This window comes from Macaca fascicularis, chromosome 7 (genome assembly GCF_037993035.2).
Source record: "Macaca fascicularis isolate 582-1 chromosome 7, T2T-MFA8v1.1".
NCBI lineage: Eukaryota > Metazoa > Chordata > Mammalia > Primates > Cercopithecidae > Macaca > Macaca fascicularis.
The window spans coordinates 137,331,740-137,353,288 of record NC_088381.1 but is presented as its reverse complement, the minus strand read 5'-3'; the positions used below and the strand labels follow the sequence as shown (position 1 = coordinate 137,353,288).

Here is a 21,549-nt window from a genome sequence, read left to right as displayed (position 1 = left end):
GTCTGTTTGCAAGAGAATGTGAAAGGAACACTGGAGAGGAAAGAGCTGAGGGAGGTGTTAATCCTATGTATAAATGGCACAAGTCCCAGGCTCACCCCTGAACTCAGTATACACAGGATATAGCCAAAGCAGCATTGTAAAGGCTTTGAAAACTCAGCTAAAATGAGAACCATCAGCAAAAAACAAAACAACAACAAAAAACAGAACTTTCAGACTGAATCTAAATAGGTTAACCTTCTGCTAAAACAAAAGAAACAAACATTCTTCAGAAATTTTGACAGGACTCAGATTCTCAAGTTATAATATTCAAAATGTCCAGCATACAACCAAATTTTATGACATACAAAGAAACAGAAAGTTCTGACCAATTACCAAGGGAAAAGACAATCAACCCAACCCACAGATCACTCAGATACTGGAACATTCAAAGACTTATTTAAGGCAGCTACTCTAACTATGTTCTCTAAGCTAAAGATAACATACTTTTTGAAAAATAATTTTTAAAAAATAGAGATAGGGTCTTGCTATGTTGCCCAGGCTGGTCTGGAAATCCTAGGCTCAAGTGATCCTCCCACCTGGGCTTCCCAAAGTGCTGGGATTATAGGCATGACCCGCTGTGCCTGGCCTAAAGGTAAAAAATCCTCAAATAAATGAATGTCCTCAGCAGAGAAACAGAAACTGTAAAAAGAAACCAACTGGAAATTTTAGAACTGAAAAATATAATATCTAAAGTAGTAAATTCACTGGATGGGATCAACAATAGATTGGAAATGGCCAGACACAGTGGCTCACGCCTATAATCCCAGAATTTTCAGAGGCCAAGGCACGTGGATCACCTGAAGTACCAGACCAGCTTGGACAACATGGTGAAATCCCGTCTCTACTGAAAATGCAAAAATTAGCCAGGCGTGGTGGCACACCCCTGTAATCTCAGCCACTTGGGAGGCTGAGGCAGGAGCATTGCTTGAACTGGGGAGGCAGAGGTTGCAGCAAACCCAGATCACGCCACTGCATTCCAGACTGGGCAAAAGAGCAAGACCTTGTCTCAAAAAATAAATAAATAAATAAAATAAAAGAAAGAAAATAGTAGACTGCAAAGGACAGAGGAATGGATCAGAGAATCTGGCTACAATGGCAGAGGTAAGAAGTACAAATGAAGATCACATGGCTCACAAAGCCTAAAATATGTACTACTCGATGCTTTACAGAAAAAGTTTGCTAATCCCTGGTCTAAACACACCAATTAGAAGACAGAGGTTGTCAAACTAGAGTTTTTAAAAAAGATACAACTATATGCCATCTGTAAGAAGTCCACTTTAAATGAATGACACAGGCTAAAACTAAAAGGATAGAGCGGAAAGATACAACCATGGAAACACTGATCAAGAGAAAACTGAATGGTTATATTAAAATTAGATGAAGTAGACTTGAGAACAAGAAATATTATCAGGAATAAAGAGGGATATTACACAATGATTAAAAAGGCCAATTCACCATGGCATAGCACTCCTAAACATGTAGGTACCTAACCAAAGAGCTTCAACATACATAAAGCAAAAGCTAATAGAAATGAAGAGAAACAGAAAAATCCACGATCATATTTGAAGACTTCAATACTCCTGTCTTAGTAACAGATAGAAGCAAAAAATCAGTAAAGATATAGAAGACTAATATTATCAAACAACTTGACCTGAAATTTACAGAACAAGAGAATGTACATTCTTTTCAAGTGTACATGGAACATTCCACAAGATAAACCATATTCTGGACCATTAAAAAAGCATTTACAAATTTGTAAGTTTTCAAATCATACTAAGTATATTCTCTTACCATAATAAAGTTAAACTCGAAATCAGTAACAGAATCAGGGGCAAAACAAAGCAACCAACCAAATTTTAAAAAAACACCACTCAAAAATTTGGAAATTAAATCACACAATTCTAAGTAACACATGGGTAAAAGAGGAAGTTGCATGAGAAATTAGAAAATATTTCAAACTAAATAAAGATAAAAATATAGCACACTAAAATTTTGAGATGCAAATAAAGCAGTGCTTAGAAAGAAATTTATAGCATTAAATTCTTTTTTCAGAGAGGATCTTGTTCTTTCACCCAGCCTAGAGTGCAGTGGCATAATCATGGCTCACTGCAGCCTCAACCTCCTGCTATGTGTGTCACTGCGGCCACCTAATTTTTTTGTAGTCATTGCGCTCACCTCATTTTTAAATTTTTTTTGTAAATAGAGGGTCTTGATATGTAGCTCAGGTTAATCTCAAACTCCTGGTCTGAAGTTATCCTCCTGCCTTAGCTTCCCAAATTACTGGGATTACAGGTGTGAGCCACGATGCCTAGCCTAAATTCTTAGAAAAGAACAGGCCAGGTGCGGTGGCTCACACCTGTAATCCCAGTACTCTGGGAGGCCGAGGCAGGTGGATCACCTGAGTTCAGAAGTTCAAGACCAACCTGACCAATATGGTGAAACCCTGTCTCCACTAAAAATACAAAAATTAGCCAGACGCGGTGGTGGGCGCCTGTAATCCCAGCTACTTGCAAGGCTGAGACAGGAGAATTGCTTGAACCCGGAAGATGGAGGTTGCAGTGAGCCAAGATCATACCACTGCACTCCAGTCTAGACAACAGAGCGAGACTCTGTTCCCCCCCAAAAAAAAAGAAAAAAAGAAAAGAATTACATGCCTGTAATCTCAGCACTTTGGGAGGCCGAGGTGGGAGGATTACTTGAGGTCAGGAGCTTGAGACCAGCCTGGCCAACATGAGAGAAAAAGGGAATCCATAAAAAACCTATATCTAACCTCATATTTAATGGTGAAAGACTGAATGAAAGTAAGGCAAGAATGCTCATTTTCATTCCTAATCAATCTCATAATGGATAGTCTAGTCAATGCAATAAGGAAGGTTACAAACAAACAAACAAACAAAAAGGCAGCTAGGAAAGGAAAAGGTTAAGCTGTCCCTATTCACAGATGACATGATTATTTATGTAGCAAATCCCAAGGAATCTACAAAAAAGCGCCTATACGAAATGAAATTTCTTATACTAGAACTTCCTATATACTAGAATACTAAACATTGAAAACATTATAAAAGTAATATTTACAATTACTAAAAACCTGAAATATTTAGGCATAAATCAATAAACGATCTGCCAATCTGTATGCTAAAATTACAACACTGATGAAATAAATCAAAGAAGATCTAAATAAACGGAGAGATATACAGGGCTCATGGACTGGAAAATACAATATTCTTAAGATGTCTATTCTCCCCCAAATTTATAGATTCAACTCAATTTCAGTTGGAATCCCAGCATGATTTATTCTATAGATATTTGACAAGCTGATTTTAAAATGTTTATCGAAAGGCAAAGAAGTTTATGGAAAGCCAAAACAATCTTGAAAAATAAGAACAAAGTGGGCTGGGTGGGGTGGCTCATGCCTATAACCCCAGCCAAGGTAGGAGGGTCGCTTGAGGCCAGGAGTTCAAGACCAGCCTGGGCAACAGAGTGAGGCTGTCTCTATGAAAAGTTTAAATAATTAGCCAGACATGGTGCATGCACCCGTAGTCCTAGCTGCTGGAGAGGCTGAAGTGGGAGGATTGTTTGAGCACAGGAGTTCAAGGTTACAGTGAGCTATGATCATGCCACTGCACACTCCAGCCTGGGTGACAGAGTGAGACCCTGTCTCAAAAAAAAAAAAAAAAAAAAAAAGAGAAAACTAAGAACAAAGAAGGACTCCACTACTTGATTTCAAGATTCACTATAAAGCTACATCAAGACAACGTAGTGCCGGTAAAAGCTAAACATACAGACCAATAAAACAGAATAGAGAATCCAGAAATAGACCAACATGAATACAGTTAATTGATTTTTGACAAAAGTGCAAAGACAATTCAATAGAGAAGGGATGTTTTTTTCAATAAATGGTGTTGAACTACTGAACATCCACCCATATGCCAAAAAATGAACTTTCACCTGCATTCAAAATTATATCAAAATAAATCATAGAATTAAATGTAAAACTGAAAATCATAAAAGTTTTAGAAGAAAACAAAAGAGATAGTATCTTTGTGAATTTGGGCTCAGCAAAGAGTTTTAGATATGACACCAAAAGCAAAATCTCAAAAGAAGTAACTGATAAACTGAACTTCATCAGAATTAAAAACTGCTAAAAGTTACTGTTAAGAGAATGAAAAGATAAGCCACGAACTAGGAGAAAATATTTGTAGAACACATATCTGATAAAGGACTTGTATCTAGAATATATAAAGGATTCTCAAAACTCAATAATAAGAAAACTCAATTTTTAAAATGAACAAAATGTTTGATATCACCACAGAAGCTGTAACAATGGCAATTAAGCATATGAAAAGATGTTCAGCATCATCACAGGCAAATGCAAATTAAAACCACACTGAGATATCACTACGCTGCTATTAGAATGGCTAAAATAAAAAACTAAAACAAAACAGACAACACTAAGTGTTGACAAGGAAGGGGAGAACTAGAACTCTCACCTATTATTGATGAGAATGCAAAATATTTCAGTCATTTAAGAAAGAGTTTGTCAGTTTCTTTATGAAATTAAACACATATTTGTCATGTGACCCAGCAATCCTACTTGTAAGTATTCTTTCGTCTTGCTCTGTTGCCAAGGCTGGAGTGCAGTGGCACAATCTCAGCTCACTGCAACCTCTACCTCCCAGCCTCATGCAATCCTCCCACCTCAGTCTCCCAAGTAGCTGGGACTACAGGTGTGCAGCACCATGCATGTCTAATTTTTTGTAAGGACAGGGTTTCACTATATTGCCCAGGCTGATGTTTGTAAGTATGCAAGAAGAATAAAAACTCATGTTCATACAAAAACCTGTACATTAATAGTTACTTTATTCATAGTCACCCAAACCAGGAACCACCCATATATATGTCTTCCAACTGGTGAAAGAATAGACAAATATGGTTCATGCAAACAACGAAATATTACTCAGAAAAAAAAGGTACAAACTATTGATACACAGAACAAGATACGGGGACTTCAAAAAGCTTGTGGAAAAATGGAATTAAAAGATTAAAAAATTTAAAACTACAAACTTTATTACTGAACATAAGCTCTATCAAGTGTGAGACACTTTTGTAAGTGATGATGATACCAGCTATTTAGTTCACCGCTAAATAACTGAGGGTCCTGGAAATTTAACCATGTCAATGTAATCTTTTTTACATTATTAACTGAAGAAAAATGGGTACCCTTTATAGATTTTAAGATTAGGAAACAAAAAGAAGTCGGAAGGAGCCAACTTAGGACTATAAAGAGGGTGCCCAAAAGTTTCCTGTTGAAAATCTCACAAAATTGCCCTTGTCTGATGAGAGCAATGAGCAGGAACATTGTCGTAGTGAAGGACTCTCTGATCAAGCATTCCTGGGCATTCTTCTGCTAACGCTTTGGCTAACTTTTTAAAAACACTCTTATAATACGCAGATGTCATGGTTCATTGGCACTCTAGAAAATCAACAAGTAAAATGCCTTGCACGTCCCCAAATACTGTTGCCAGTGACCTTTGCTCTTAACCGATCCACTTTTGCTTTCACTGACCACTTCCACTTCTCAGTGGCCATTGCTTTGAATGTGGTTTGCCTTCAGGATCGTACTGGTAAAGCCATGTTTCATCTTCTGCTACAATTCTTCGAAAAAAATGCTCCAGGATCTTGATCCCACTTGGGTCCCATTTCCATTCAAAGCTCTGCTCTTGTCTACAGCTGATCTGGCCACAACCGTTTTGGCATCTACTGAGTGATAAGTTTGTTCAATGTAAAATTTTCAGGCAGAATTGTGTAAGCTGAACCAATTTACAGGGCTATGGGGCTGGCTAATTTTTGTGCTGTTAATTGTTGGTCTTCTTTAGTTAAGGCATGAACAAAATTAATTTTTTCTTTGAAAATAGGTGTAGGCCGGGCGTGGTGGCTCAAGCCTGTAATCCCAGCACTTTGGGAGGCTGAGGTGGGCGGATCACGAGGTCAGGAGCTCGAGACCATCCTAGCTAACACAGTGAAACCCCGTCTCTACTAAAAAATACAAAAAACTAGCCAGGCGAGGTGGTGGGCGCCTGTAGTCCCAGCTACTTGGGAGGCTGAGGCAGAAGAATGGTGTAAACCCAGGAGGCGGAGCTTGCAGTGAGCCGAGATCCGGCCACTGCACTCTAGCCTGGGCGATAGAGCAAGACTCCGTCTCAAAAAAAAAAAGAAAATAGGTGTGGATGGTCTGCTGCTGCAGGCTTCATCTTCAACATCATCTTGTCCCTTCTTAAAACAAGTTAGCCATTTGTAAACTGCTGAATTCTTTGGGGCACTGTCCCCATAAACCTTTTTTTTTTTGAGACAGAATCTTGCTCTGTCGCCAGGATGGAGTGCAGTGACGTGATCTCGGCTCACTGCAACCTCCGCTTCGCGGGTTCAAGCGATTCTCCTGCCTCAGCCTCCCAAGTAGCTGGGATTACAGACATGCGCCAGCACACCCAGCTAATTTTTATCTTTTTAGTAGAGATGGGGTTTCACCACATTGGCCAGGATGGTCTCGATCTCTTGACCTCGTGATCCACCCGCCTTGACACCCAAAGTGCTGGGATTATGGGCGTGAGCCACCGCACTCGGTCCCCATAAACTTTTTGTAAACCATCAGTGATTTTACCATTCTTACACCCAACCTTCCCCATAAATTTGATGTTTGTTCTTGTTTCAATCTGAGCAGAATCCATGTTGCTCTGATATGGGCTCTTTTCAAACTGCTGCCTTAACCTTCTTAGTGTAAGTAGATCCTGTTCAGACATGTTATAAAAAGTTAGCGCAAGCTTATTTTAGTGCAAAAAAGTTTTTTGAAATCCATGCATAGTTTTTCCATAATACACATTTTCCCTTCATATACTGACCCTCAAATGCATTATGCTAAGAAGCCAGACCCAAAGGTTACATGATTCCATTTATGACATTCTGAAAAGGCAAAACTATATAGACAGAGATCAGTGGTTGCCAGGAGTTGGGAGTGGAGAAAAGATTTTATTACAAATGGACAGCACAAGCATATTTTTTGGGGTGACAAAACTATTCTGTATCTTGATTGCAGTGGTGATAACATCACTCTCTATGCATCTGTCAAAACTTGTAGATGTGTACACCAAAAGAGTGAATATAAAATATATAAATGAAAATATTTTTTAAAAAATTTAAATGACTTAGGGCTAGAAATTAATCTATGATGAAAGGTTAAAGAGAATGTTTATTTTCAGAAAAGACCTACAAAGCACTTTGTAATCTGTTTTCAAATGACACCATAAAATTATTCTGGCTGGGTACAGTGGCTCACACCTGTAATCCCAGCACTTTGGAAGGCTGAGGTGGGCGGATCACTCAAGCCCAGGGGTTCGAGACCAGCCTGGGCAATATAGTGAAATCCTGTCTCTATTAAAAAATCTGAAAACTACCTGGGTGTGGTGTCATGCGCCTGCAGTCCCAGCTACTTGGGAGGCTGAGGTAGGAGGGTCACCTGAGTCTGGGGAAGTCAGGGCTGCAGTGATCACACCACTGCACTCCAGCGTGGAAGACAGAGTGAGCCCCTGTCTGGAAAAAAAAAAAATTATTTTGGGTCAAAAATCAGGAAAACTGAAAATAAGGGAATGCAACCTATGGTGTTATTTTATGTGTGTGTGTACTTATGTGTATATATGTAAACACATGTATACAAGTATATATAAGTATATACACTACACACACATATACATATACATACACACACACAAATGTATGTTATATATTGGTTTTTGTCCACAGTTCCTGGTTCATAACTTACATAGCCCTTGTTGCAGTCTTTTGTTATACTGTTGGGTGTGTTAGGCCTCAAGACCAGGCTTCCGACCTTCTCCTGCCCTCTTTTCACCTGCCCCAAGGCAGGACTTGGGGTCTTAAGCTCCCATGAGAGGGTACGATCCTAAACCCTGACGGGAGGAATGCTAACATCTTGAAGTTTCCATAAAAACCCAAGAGGACAGGGTTTAGGGAACTTCTGGCTAGCTGAACACATATCAGGGCTAACAGAAAGGTGAAGAACTCATCCATGTGCCAGGAGGGTGGTGCACCCCAACTCCACAGGGTCAGAAGCTCTAGCACCCAGGACCCTTCCATACCTTAGTCTTTGTATTTCTTCATCTGGCTGTTTGGCTGTTTATCTGTATCCTTTAAAATATCATTCTTAGTAAACTGGTAAACGTAAGTGTTTCTCTGAGTTCTGTGACCCACTCTCACAAATTAACCCAAAGACGGGGTTGTGGGAACCCTAACTTTAAGCCAGTTGGTCAGTTCCAGAGGCCCAGGCTTGCAATTGATGGGTGAAGAAGGGAGCGGTCTTGGGGACTGAGTCCTCTATCTGTGGGATCTGACACTGCCTCCAGGTAGACAGCATCAGAATTACATTAAATTGGAGGACACCTGGCTGGTGTCCACTGCCTGGTAGTGGGGAGATATCTCACGCATCTGGTCACAGATATCTTCTTCTGTGTTTATGATTGTTGTCATGTGAGAGCAGAGGGAAAATATGGTTAGAGAGAGTTTTTCTTTACATACAACCTAACACATGGTAGATAATTTTAGTCTTAAACTACACCTGGGGTGGGTGTGGTGGCTCACACCTGTAATCCCAGCACTTTGGGAGACCAATGTGGGAGGACCGCTTGAGTCCTGGAATTGGTGGCCAGCCTAGGCAACAAAGGGAGACTCTATTGCTCCAAAAAAAATTAAACATTAGCCGGGCATAGCAGTGTCTGTCTATAGACCCAGCTACAGAGGCAGGAGGATAGCTTAAACCCAAGAGATTTGAGCTGTGATCGCAAAACTGGACTATAGCCTCGGCGACAAAGTGAGACCCTGTCTCAAAACAAACAAATAAAAAAAACCCAAAAAACCCCCAACTATATCTGAAACATAGTTTGTAAATTATATCTCAAATTGATATTAAAAATAACACAAAGAAACTATACTTGAAGCACTTCTTTCCTCTACTCCAGTGTTTCTAAAACTTGTTTCATAAGAATTGCAGACAACTTGTTAAAAATAGATATTACCTTTGTGAGGCCAAGGAGGGCAGATCACCAGGTCAGGAGATTGAGACCATCCTGGCCAACATGGTGAAATCCTGTCTCTACTAAAAATTCCAAATAATTAGCTGGGTGTGGGGGCGGACGCCTGTAGTCCCAGCTACTCAGGAGGCTGAGGCAGGAGAATGGTGTGAACCCGGGAGGCGGAGCTTGCAGTGAGCCGAGATTGCACCACTGCACTCCAGCCTGGTTGACAGAGCGAGACTCCGTCTCAAAAAAAAAAAAAAAAAAAAAAAAAAAGATATTCCCAGGATCCTTCCAGGAGATTAAGGAACCTAGGCTGGAAGTCAGGAAATTATACTTTTAAAATGTACCTCTTCCTCAAGGAATTTTCATTATCAGACAACTTTAGAAAACAAAGTTCCATTCATAAAAGGACAAATACTAGGATAGTGATTTCTATAGTGGAATCATATCCCAGAAAAATTCAAGATGACCCACTAGAATATGAAAGAAAATATTGTTCTTCTATGTATATTTACTTTAAATCTCAGGCCTCAAAAACGTTCCTATTTTAGGAGTGTATTTTATAATGTACACATTAAATCAGTGCAACAGTGCATGTAAATCATTCCCCACTCCCCCTGTAGGATGTGTGACCATAAAAAAGCAGAGACCACTGCTGTAAGGTAGAGACCACTGATTTATTATTGTTACCCAATACAGCTGACCACTCCTCAGCCCCGTCCTATCTTGCAACACTTCTGCAATCCTCATTTATATCTGCCAAAACTCTTTGTCTATCAAACCCCGGCCTAAAAGCATCATCATTCTGGATGAAGGACACAGTTCTCTTCCTCTACCAAGATGTGAAAAAGTATTTATTATATTGTATCTAGTAAGAAATTTGGAAGTGCCTACCTCTTTATACTATTCTTAACATCCGGTAGACTTGGTGCTTGAGGATTCAGTTCACGGATTTAACAGCTGTGGTGTCAATCCTTCACAGGAAACTGTGAAGTTTCATGACATGTAGTAATCAGATTTTGCTAAGTCACAAATGTGAATCAAGTATGCTTTTCAGCTGTGTGAAGGACCAAATTACTTTGCTGGTGAGTGAACCAAGCTGACCACCAAGCATTTACTCTCACACAGCTCTACCGTTCCCTCTGCTTGTTGCTATTAAGGTCAGGAAAGGCCTCTTTAATTTTTCAGTTATCCGTTACTGCATGGGTCCTCACCAATTATCTATAAAGTTTACTGTAAAGGGTCCTTAAATTTAAATATTTATATCTATATATTTTTAAATTAGCAAAAATGCAGCCACTATCATGTGGGATTTGGGAAGTGTTTGAGTAAGCATTAAAAAAGAACTGTCATAACTTAAAATGACTCATATTCATGCACTATGGCAAATAAACATTAAGTGGTATTCATGATTTGGGGCATTCAGTTCACAAACTGCTAAGGATGTGTTCAATATCAAAGATATCAAGATATCTCTCAACAATTCTTCTCAAGGTAGAACTCTATGGTAAACATGAACTGTGCTCAGAAAACTAAGCTTCATCCTGCTAATCCTCCAAGTCAATAACATATCTCAAATAAGGTTCTTCTCTTTCTCACCCTCAAGAATATCTTCATAAAGGGCATGTACTCCTTCAGGCACAATGACCGCCAGAGCAGTTCCACAGAGAAGGCCAGCACCCAGAACAGTCACCAGCTTCAGTCGTTCCTGGGGAGAAAACAAATCATTGCGAACTTTGATTAATGAATGGGGAAAAGTTTCTGAAGTATCTGTAATCAAGACTGTGAGCTGCTCATTTGTGAGACCAACATCTACAATAGACGGTGAGGCTAAAAAATGATCAATTTCATGAGTAATGCCAATGAAAACAAAGAGATGAATTTTTTTTTTTTTTTTTGAGACAGAGTTTTGCTCTGTTGCCCAGGCTTGAGCACAGTGGCGTGGTCTCAGCTCACTGCAGCCTTTGTCTCCCAGGTTCCAGCAATTATCCTGCCTCAGCCTCCCGAGCAGCTGGGATTACAGGCGTGCACCACTACATCCAGCTAATTTTTGTATTTTCAGTAGAGACGGGGTTTCACCATGTTGGCCAGGCTGGTCTCCAACTCCTGACCTCAGGTGATCCGCCTGCTTTGGTCTCCCAGAGTGCTGGGATTACAAGCGTGAGCCATTATGCCCGACTGAGATGAAATTTTTTAAATGACCAGGTTAACAATGATTTGGGAAAATGTCTACTATCCATGATAGGGAGAATGAATACACTTTAATACTGGAAGGAATGTGAATTGCTACAACTTTTGGAGACCAAAATTTGGCATTTAGATTTAAAGCCTCAAAAATGTGAACTCTTTGATCCAGAAATTTTACTTCTAGAAATTCACCCTAAGAAAGAATCGTGTAAAGATGACCACTGTGCTTATTACTAATGCAAATCTGAAAATAAATGTCCAATAAAGGAGACTGGCTAAATAAACTATAAATTTCATCAAGAGTACCACACCACTCAGCCATTAAAAATTAAGAAATAAATATGTTAATAGATATAGGAAGTCATGATATGCTGCTATGAGGAAAAGGCTGATGGCAATCAGTATGTATTGATAATCTCATATTTATAAAAAATATATACGTAAGTAGAACAAATTACATTAAACATTAACAATTTTTTACTTAAAATTTATAATTTGCAATATATAAATACATAACTTATAAAACATAATTTATCTACAATAAACATGTATTACTCATACAATGAAAAAAATGTATTTAGATATCAATGCTAAAATTCTTCTGTGGTTTTAATCCAACTTAATCCCAATTGTTGTCTTTTTACCCAAGTTTGAGAGACTCCGTCTTGTCATACAAAAAGATTAGGTTTCAAAGTTTCTTGAAGCAGCAGTATACCCTAATATGACTTCCTGGGATCTTAGAAGTATGAAAAATGATCTTAAAAACTACAACTAGGTGGGTGGATCACCTGAGGTCAGGAGTTCAAGACCAGCCTGGCCAACATGGTGAAACCCCGTCTCTACAAAAATACAAAAATTAGCCAGGCATGGTGGTGTGTGCCTGTAATCCCAGCTACTTGGGAGTCTGAGACCGGAGAATCACTTGAACCCAGAAGGTGAAGGTCGCAGTAAGCAGAGATTGTGCCACTGCACTCCAGCTTGGGTGACAGAGCAAGACTCCATCTCAAAACAAAACAAAACAAAACAAAAACACCTGAGAAGAGAGCCAGGCACGGTGGTGTGCACCTGTAGTCTCAGCTGCTCGGGTGGTGGAAGCAGAGGATCATTTAAACCCAGGAGTTCAAGGCTATAGTGTGCTATAACCACATCTGCTACAATCACTGCACTCCAGGCTGGGCAACATAATAAGCGCTGTCTTTAAAAAAATAAAAAATAATAAAAAACTACAAGAAGCCAGACATAGTAGTACACACTTGTTGTCCCAGATATGGGGAGGCTGAGGCTGTAGTGAGCTATGATCTTGCTGAATTATACTCAAGCCTGGACAACATAAAGAGACTCCATTTTTCAAAACAAAACCACAAGGGAATAATTATATATGTTGCTTATGAAAAAGTTTCAATAATTTAATGGTACATCATGTACTTTATCTATTTGTTTAAGAGCTTAGTTAGCAAGCAAGTGGTCTGTTCCAAGATGGCCAAATAGGAACAGCTCTGGTCTGCAGCTTGCAGCATAATCGACACAGAAGACAGGAGATTTCTGCACTTCCAACTGAGATACCAGGTTCACCTTATTGGGACTGGCTGGACAGTGGGTGCAGCCCATGGAGGGTGAGCTGAAGCAGGGTGGGGCATCACCTCACCTGGGAAGCACAAGGGGTCAGGAGATTTCCCTTTCCTAGCCAAGGGAAGCCATGACAGACTGTACCTGGAAAATCAGGAGACTGCCACCCAAATACTGTGCTTTTCCAACGGTCTTAACAAACAGCACACCAGGAGATTATATCCCGCTCCTGGCTTAGTGAGTCTCATGCCCATGGAGCCTTGTTCACTGCTAGCACAGCAGCCCAAGATCGAACTTTGAGGAGGCAACCTGGCTGGGGGAGGGGTGTCTGCCATTGCTGAGGCTGGAGTAGGTAAACAAAGAGGCCAGGAAGTTCGAACTGGGTGGAGCCCACCACAGCTCAGCGAGGCCTACCTGCTTCTGTAGACTCCACCTCTGGGGGCAGGGCAGAGCTGAACAAAAGGCAGCAGAAACTTTGGCAGACTTAAGTGTTCCTGTCTGACAGCTCTGAAGAGAGCAGTGGTTCTCCCAGCATGGTATTTGAGCTCTGAGAACGGACAGACCGCCTCCTCAGACTCCCTCCACAAGTGGTTCCCTGACCCCCGTGTAGCCTAACTGGGAGATACCTCCCAGTAGGGGCCAACTGACATCTCATACAGCCAGGTGCTCCTCTGAGATGAAGCTTCCAAAGGAAGGATCAGGCAGCAATATTTGCTTTTCTGCAATATTTGCTGTTCTGCAATATTTGCTGTTCTGCAGCCTCTGCTGGTGATACCCAGGCAAACAGGGTCTGGAGTGGATCTCCAGCAAACTCCAGCAAACCTGCAGCTGAGGGACCTGACTGTTAGAAGGAAAACTGTTAACAAACAGAAAGGAATTGCATCAACATCAACAAAAAGGACATCCACACCAAAACCCCATCTGTAGGTGACCGTCATCAAAGACCACAGGTAGATAAAAACCACAAAGATGGGGAGAAACCAGAGCAGAAAAGCTGAAAATTCTAAAAACCAGAGCGCCCCTTCTCCTCCAAAGGATTGCAGCTCCTTGCCAGCAATGGAATAAAGCTAGATGGAGAATGACTTTGACGAGTTGACAGAAGTAGGCTTCAGAAGGCCGGTAATAACAAACTTCTCCGAGCCAAAGGAGGATGTTCGAACCCGTCGCAAGGAAGCTAAAAACCTTGAAAAAAGATTAGACGAATGGCTAATGAGAATAAACAACATAGAGAAGACCTTAAATGACCTGATGGAGCTGAAAACCATGGCACGAGAACTATACGACACATGCACAAGCTTCAGTAGCTGATTTGATCAGTGGAAGAAAGCGTATCAGTGATTGAAGAGCAAATTAATGAAATGAAGCGAGAAGAGAAGTTTAGAGAAAAAAGGAGTAAAAAGAAATGAACAAAGCCTCCAAGAAATATGGGACTATGTGAAAAGACCAAATGTACGTTTGATTGGTGTACCTGAAAGTGATGGGGAGAATGGAACCAAGTTGGAAAACACTCTTCAGGATATTATCCGGGAGAACTTCCCCAACCCAGCAAGGCAGGACAACATTCAAATTCAGGAAATACAGAGAGCACCACAAAGGCACTCCTCGAGAAGAGCAACCTCAAGACACATAATTGTCAGATTCACCAAGATTGAAATGAAGGAAAAAATGTTAAGGGCAGCCAGAGAGAAAGCTCAGGTTACCCACAAAGGGAAGCCCATTAGACTAACAGCAGATCTCTCAGCAGAAACTCTACAAGCCAGAAGAGAGTGGGGGTCAATATTCAACATTCTCAAAGAAAAGAAATTTCAACCCAGAATTTAATATCCAGCCAAACTAAGCTTCATAAGTGAAGGAGAAATAAAATCCTTTACAGACAAGCAAACGCAGAGAGATTTTGTCACCACCAGGCCTGCCCTACAAGAGCTCCTGAAGGACGCACTAAACATGGAAAGGAACAACTGGTACCAGTCACTGCAAAAACATGCCAAATTGCAAAGACCATCAATGCTAGGAAGAAACTGCATCAACTAACGGGCAAAACAACCAGCTAACATCATAATGACAGGATCAAATCCACACATAAGAATATTAATCTTAAATGTAAATGGGCTAAATGCCCCAATTAAAAGACACAGACTGGCAAATTGGATAAAGAGTCAAGACCCATCAGTGTGCTGTATTCAGGAGCCCCATCTCACGTGCAGAGACACACACAGGCTCAAAATAAAGGGATGGAGGAAGATCTACCAAGCAAATGGAAAGCAAAAAAAAAAGCAGGGGTTGCAATCCTAGTCTCTGATAAAACAGACTTTAAACCAACAAAGATCAAAAGAGACAAAGAAGGCCATTACATAACAGTAAAGGGATCAATTCAACAAGAAGAGCTAACTATCCTAAATATATATGTACCCAATGCAGGAGCACCCAGATTCATAGAGCAAGTCCTTAGAGACCTACAAAGAGACTGAGACTTCCACACAATAATAATGGGAGATTTTAACACTCCACTGTCAATACTAGATCAACAAGACAGAAGGTTAACAAAGATATCTAGGACTTGAACTCAACTCTGCACCAAGCAGACCTAATAGACATCTACAGAACTCTCCACCCCAAATCAACAGAAAATATATTATTCTCAGCACCACATCGCACTTATTCCAAAATTGACCACATAGTTCGAAGTAAAGCACTCCTCAGCAAATGTAAAAGAACAGAAATCACAACAAACTGTCTCTCAGACCACAGTACAATCAAACTAGAACTCTAAGAAACTCACTCAAAATCGCTCAACTACATGGAAACTGAACAACCTGCTCCTGAATGACTACTGGGTAAATAACAAAATGAAGGCAGAAATAAAGATGTTCTTTGACACCAATGAGAACAAAGATACAATGTACCAGAATCTCTTGGACACATTTAAAGCAGTGTGTAGAGGGAAATTTATAGCACTAAATGCCCACAAGAGAAAGCAAGAAAGATCTAAAATCAACACCTAACATTGCAAAAGAACTACAGAAGCAAGAACAAACACATTCAAAAGTTAGCAGAAGGTAAGAAATAACTAAGATCAGAGCAGAACTGAAGGACATAGAGATGCAAAAAACCCTTCAAAAAAATCAATGAATCCAGGAGCTGGTTTTTTGAAAAGATCAACAAAATTGATAGACTACTAGAGCAAGCTAATAAAGAAGACAGATGAATCAAATACACACAATAAAAAATGATAAAGGGGATATCACCACTGGTCCCACAGAAATACAAATTACCATCAGAGAATACTATAAACACTCTAAGCAAATAAACTAGAAAATCTAGAAGAAATGGATAAATTCCTGGACACATACGCCTTCCCAAGACTAAACCAGAAGTTGAATCCCTGAATAGACAAATAACAGGCTCTGAAATTGAGGCAATAATTAATAGCCTACCAACCAAAAACAGTCCAGGAACAGACAGATTCACAGCCGAGTTCTACCAGAGGTACAAAGGGGAGCTGGTACCATTCCTTCTGAAACTATTCCAATCAATAGAAAAAGAGGGAATCCTCTCTAACTCATTTTACGAGGCCAGCATCATCCTGATACCAAAGCCTGGCAGAGACATAACAAAGTAAAAAGAGAATTTTAGAAAAATATTCCTGATGAACATTGATGCGAAAATCCTCAGTAAAATACTGGCAAACTGAATCCAGCAGCACATCAAAAAGCTTATCCACCAAGATCAAGTTGGCTTTATCCCTGGGATGCAAGTCTGGTTCAACATATGCAAATCAATAAACATAATCCATCACATAGACAGAACCAAAGACAAAAACCACATGATTATCTCAATAGATGCTGAAGAGGCCTTCGACAAAATTCAACAGCCCTTCATGCTAAAAACTTTCAATAAACTAGTATTGATGGGACGTATCTCAAAATAATAAGTTATTTATGACAAATCCACAGCCAATACCATACTGAATGGGCAAAAACTGGAAGCATTTCCTCTGAAAACTGGCACAAGACAGGGATGCCCTCTCTCACCACTCCTATTCAACATAGTGTTGGAAGTTCTGGCCAGGGCTATCAGGCAAGAGAAATAAATAAAGGGTATTCAATTAGGAAAAGAGGAAGTCAAATTGTCCTGTCTGCGGATGACATGATTGTATATTTAGAAAATCCCATCGTCTCAGCCCAAAATTTCCTTAAGCTGATAAGCAACTTCAGCAAAGTCTCAGGACACAAAATCAATGTGCAAAAATCACAAGCATTCCTCTAAACCAATAACAGAGAGCCAAATCATGAGTGAACTCTCATTCACAATGGCTACAAAGAGAATAAAATACCTAGGAATCCAACTTATAAGGGATATGAAGGACCTCTTCAAGGAGAACTACAAACCACTGCTCAACGAAATATAAGAGGACACAAACAAATGAAAGAACATCCCATGCGCATGGATAGGAAGAATTAATATCGGGAAAATGGCCATACTGCCCAAGGTAACTTAGAGATTCACTGCCATCCCCATCAAGCTACCAATGACTTTCTTCACAGAATTGGAAAAAACTACTTTAAAGTTCATATGGAACCAAAAAAGAGCCCACATTGCCAAGACAATCCTAAGCCAAAAGAATAAAGCTGAAGGCATCATGCTACCTGACTTCAAACTACGCTACAAGGCTATAGTAACCAAAACAGCATGGTATTGGTACCAAAACAGAGAGACAGACCAATGGAACAGAACAGAGGCCTCAGAAATAACACCACACATCTACAACCATCTGATCTTTGACAAACCTGACAAAAACAAGAAATGGGGAAAGGATTCCCTATTTAATAAATGGTGCTGGGAAAACTGGCTAGCCATACATAGAGAGCTGAAACTGGATCCCTGCCTTACACCTTATACAAAAATTAATTCAAGATGGATTAAAGACTTAAATGTTAGACCTAAAACCATAAAAACCCTAGAAGAAAACCTAGGCAGTACCATTCAGGACACAGGCATGAACAAGGACTTCATGACTAAAACACCAAAAGCAATGGCAACAAAAGTCAAAATAGACAAATGGGATCTAATTAAACTAAAGAGCTTCTGAGCAGCAAAAGAAACTACCATCAGAGTGAACAGGCAACCCACAGAATGGGAGAAAATTTTTGCATCTACCCATCTGACAAAGGGCTAATATCCAGAATCTACAAAGAACTTAAACAAATGTACAAGAAAAAATGAAACAACCCCATCAAAAAGTGGGCCAAGGATATGAACAGACACTTCTCAAAAGAAGACATTTATGCAGCCAACAGACACATGAAAAAATGCTCATCATCACTGGTCATCAGAGAAATGCAAATCTAAACCACAATGAGATACCATCTCACACCATTTAGAGTGGCGATCATTAAAAAGTCAGGAAACAACAGATGCTGGAGAGGATGTGGAGAAACAGGAACGCTTTTACACTGTTGGTGGAAGTGTAAACTAGTTCAACCATTGTGGAAGACAGTGTGATGATTCCTCAAGGATCTAGAACTAGAAATACCATTTGACCCAGCCATTCCATTACTGGGTATATACCCAAAGGATTATAAATCATGTGAGTGTAAAGATACATGCACATGTATGTTTGCTGCAGCACTATTCACAACAGCAAAGACTTGGAACCAACCCAAATGTCCATCAACGATAGACTGGATTAAGAAAATGTGGCACATATACACCATGGAATACTAGGCAGCCATAAAAAAGGATAAGTTCATGTCCTTTATAGGGACATGGATGAAGCTGGAAACCATCATTCTGAGCAAACTATTGCAAGGACAGAAAACCAAACATTGCATATTCTCACTCATAGGTGGGAATTGAACAATGAGAACACTTGGACACAGGGTGGGGAACATCACACACCAGGGCCTGTCATGGGGTGGGGGCTGAGGGAGGGATAGCATTAGGAGAAACACCTAATGTAAATGACGAGTTAATGGGTGCAGCAAACCAACATAGCACATGTATACATATGTAACAAACCTGCACGTTATGCACATGTACCCTAGAACTTAAAGTACAATAACAATAAAAAAGAGGTTAGTTAGCAAAAACAGTAGCTCTATTATCTCTGATATATTACTGAACTTCTGACTGAGAGGCTGGGAGCCTAACTAGCTTTTGTAAATATTATCTCTATGGGAAAATAGTTTTTTAGCTGAAAGCCTGGTTGAAACATTACTCCCTCCTTGTTTGGAGGGGAAGAAAGGGATCTATGTATCTATTGAAAAAGGGGGAACTAAAGCTGCAATGTCAACACCAACCAATATGTGCCATATAGCAAGAGGAGAATCCCCCTGATCTCCAGCACACAGCCAAGTCAACCCTTATACATTCAGAATGGCTATTGGGTACTTGTAAACTGAGAGTATTCTAGTGGTTGGAGTACTGGCTTGGGAGGCAGAACAGACTCCATGACAAAGACAAAGGATTTGTATTTGAAGTAGAAAGAACTTCTACAACTCAATAATAAAAGACAAACAACCAATTAAAAAATGGGTAAAGCACTGAACAGACACTTCACAAAAGATGTATGAATGGCTAATAAGCTCATGAAAAGGTGCTCAACACCACTTAGTCATCAGAAAAAATGTAAATCAAAACTATGCAAGATATCTTTTCATACTCATTAAAATGGCCAAAATTGAAAAGACTGACAACTCTAAATAATTACAAGATATACAGCAACTGGAAAACTCACACATTGCTGGTGGCAGCATAAAATGGTACAACCACTTTGGAAAATCAGCAGTCTCTTATAAAGTTAAACTAGCATTCCCCTTTTGAGTATTTACTCAAAAGAAATGAAAACATATGTCCACAAAAAACTTGTACAAGAATATTCATAGAAGCTACATCAAGAATAGCCACAATCTGGAGGAGATGTCCATTGACAGGAGAATGGATAAACAAATTGTGGTATATTTAAACAATGGACTACCACTTGGCAATAAAAAGGAATAAACTACGGCTACATATAGCACATAAATGAATAAATCTCATAAACATTTTCCTGATGTTTGCGTGAAAGAAGCCTTACACAAAAGAATATGTACTGTATGAATTAATGTATATGAAGTTTAAAAACAGGCCAAACTAATCTATAACAATTGAAATCAGACCAGTGACTGCCTCTGGTGACCAGGGATGAGAGGGTGGCCACACAGTGGGGATTCACTGGAAAGTGGCATCAGGTTACTTTCAAAAATAATAGATATGTTCTAAATCTTGATTGGGATGTGAGTTACATTTGTAAACATTTGCTAAAATTCATCAAACTATATTAAGATCTGTACTTTTCACTCTATAAAATTATCTATTTATAAAAAAAATTAACTGGGTAGTAATATACTCAGCCAGGATTTCTGAAAGGATTCATTTTAGAACCATTCAGTTTTAACAAGGCTTCTTTCTTCATGGCAGGTCTCTGAAATCAAGTTCAGAGATCTAATTCGAACACTAAAAGGCACTTCCAAAAATTTTCCTTAAACAATCTCATCTGCCATTCAGATATTTCTTAAAAATAATTCACCACAATTTTATATCAATAACATCATGGGGAAACCAGTGGTGTCCACAATTCTGGATCAACCCACAATTTACTAGGCACTTACCAACTGCTTCATAATACTCTACTCTGGGGTCACATGAAAAACTACATTGAGGTAAGTTTTAAAAGCAGGAAGTGTTCGAGACCAGCCTGGCCAGCATGGCAAAACCCTGTCTCTACTGAAAATACAAAAATTAGCCAGGTATGATGGTACACAACTGTAGTCCCAGCTACTCATGAGGCTGAGAGAGCAGAATCGCTTGAACACAGGAGGCGGAGGTTGCAGTGAGCTGAGACTGTGCCACTGCACTCCAGCCTGGGTGACAGACCCTGTCTCAAAACAAACAAACAAAAAGAATATGAAATATAAACAGGAGTTTGGTGGAAATTTTTAGAGAGCCACAGTAAAGATTTTTATTAATCTTTAGACCCATGTTTTAAAAATAGGGATATCAGCTACCAAAGTTATCAATTCAAATTAAAGAATGGAAGAAAACATAAAAAATTATTTTCTCTCAGTATATAGATGGAGAATCGAAGGCCAAAGATGAGAAGTGATTTGCCCAAGATCACATGACTAAGCTAGTTACTGGTTACAGGGATGATTAGATTCGGCATTGCACTCCATGACAATGTTCATTGCATAGCGTAATACATACAATCCACTGTAAAAAAATTTATCTCCAAAAAAGATGACACTCATGCAACCTTCCAAAATAGTATGAATCAGCAAAATCCCTCAGCAACATCAAGAGAAGAAACAAAATTATAAATAGTTATAATTCTTCTCTATTGACAATTTCTAATGGTCCACGACAAAATAAAATAAGGACAATACAGTGAGCACATCATAAAGCTTTATTTCTTCAATGTAAAGAACTATTTTTTATTCTGAGATTATGTCCTACCTAATTTTGGTTAAAATGTCCTTTTTTTAAAGAAATTATGGTGACCAGTTTTTGTTATTTTTAGTGTCCTTACACGGCAAAATTAAAAGGAGGTAATCCTGTGTCGATTCTTTGAAAAAAAAATTTTTTTTTTGAGATGGAGTCTCACTCTGTAGCCCAGGCTAGAGTGCAGTGGCATGATCTC

The 21,549-nt window shown here is 39.5% G+C and overlaps 1 protein-coding gene across 13 annotated transcripts in view; it reads right to left on the bottom strand.

Annotated features, from left to right (window-relative positions):
• Window positions 1-21,549, bottom strand: part of SLC39A9 (solute carrier family 39 member 9) — a 64,251-nt gene that overhangs the window by 26,428 nt on the left and 16,274 nt on the right. For 8 of the 13 annotated variants that reach the window (XR_006699597.2, XR_012415894.1, XM_045396611.3 and 5 more), the window contains exon 2: window positions 10,719-10,827. Coding sequence is in view for 3 of the 13 variants with exons in the window: in XM_045396611.3 (XP_045252546.1) it covers window positions 10,719-10,827 (109 nt within the window). In the remaining 10 variants the exon portion in view is untranslated. Of the gene's footprint in view, window positions 1-10,013; window positions 10,106-10,718; window positions 10,828-21,549 lie in introns of all 13 variants that reach the window. The other 5 variants (XR_012415896.1, XR_012415895.1, XM_065548957.2 and 2 more) reach the window with 1 other exon arrangement.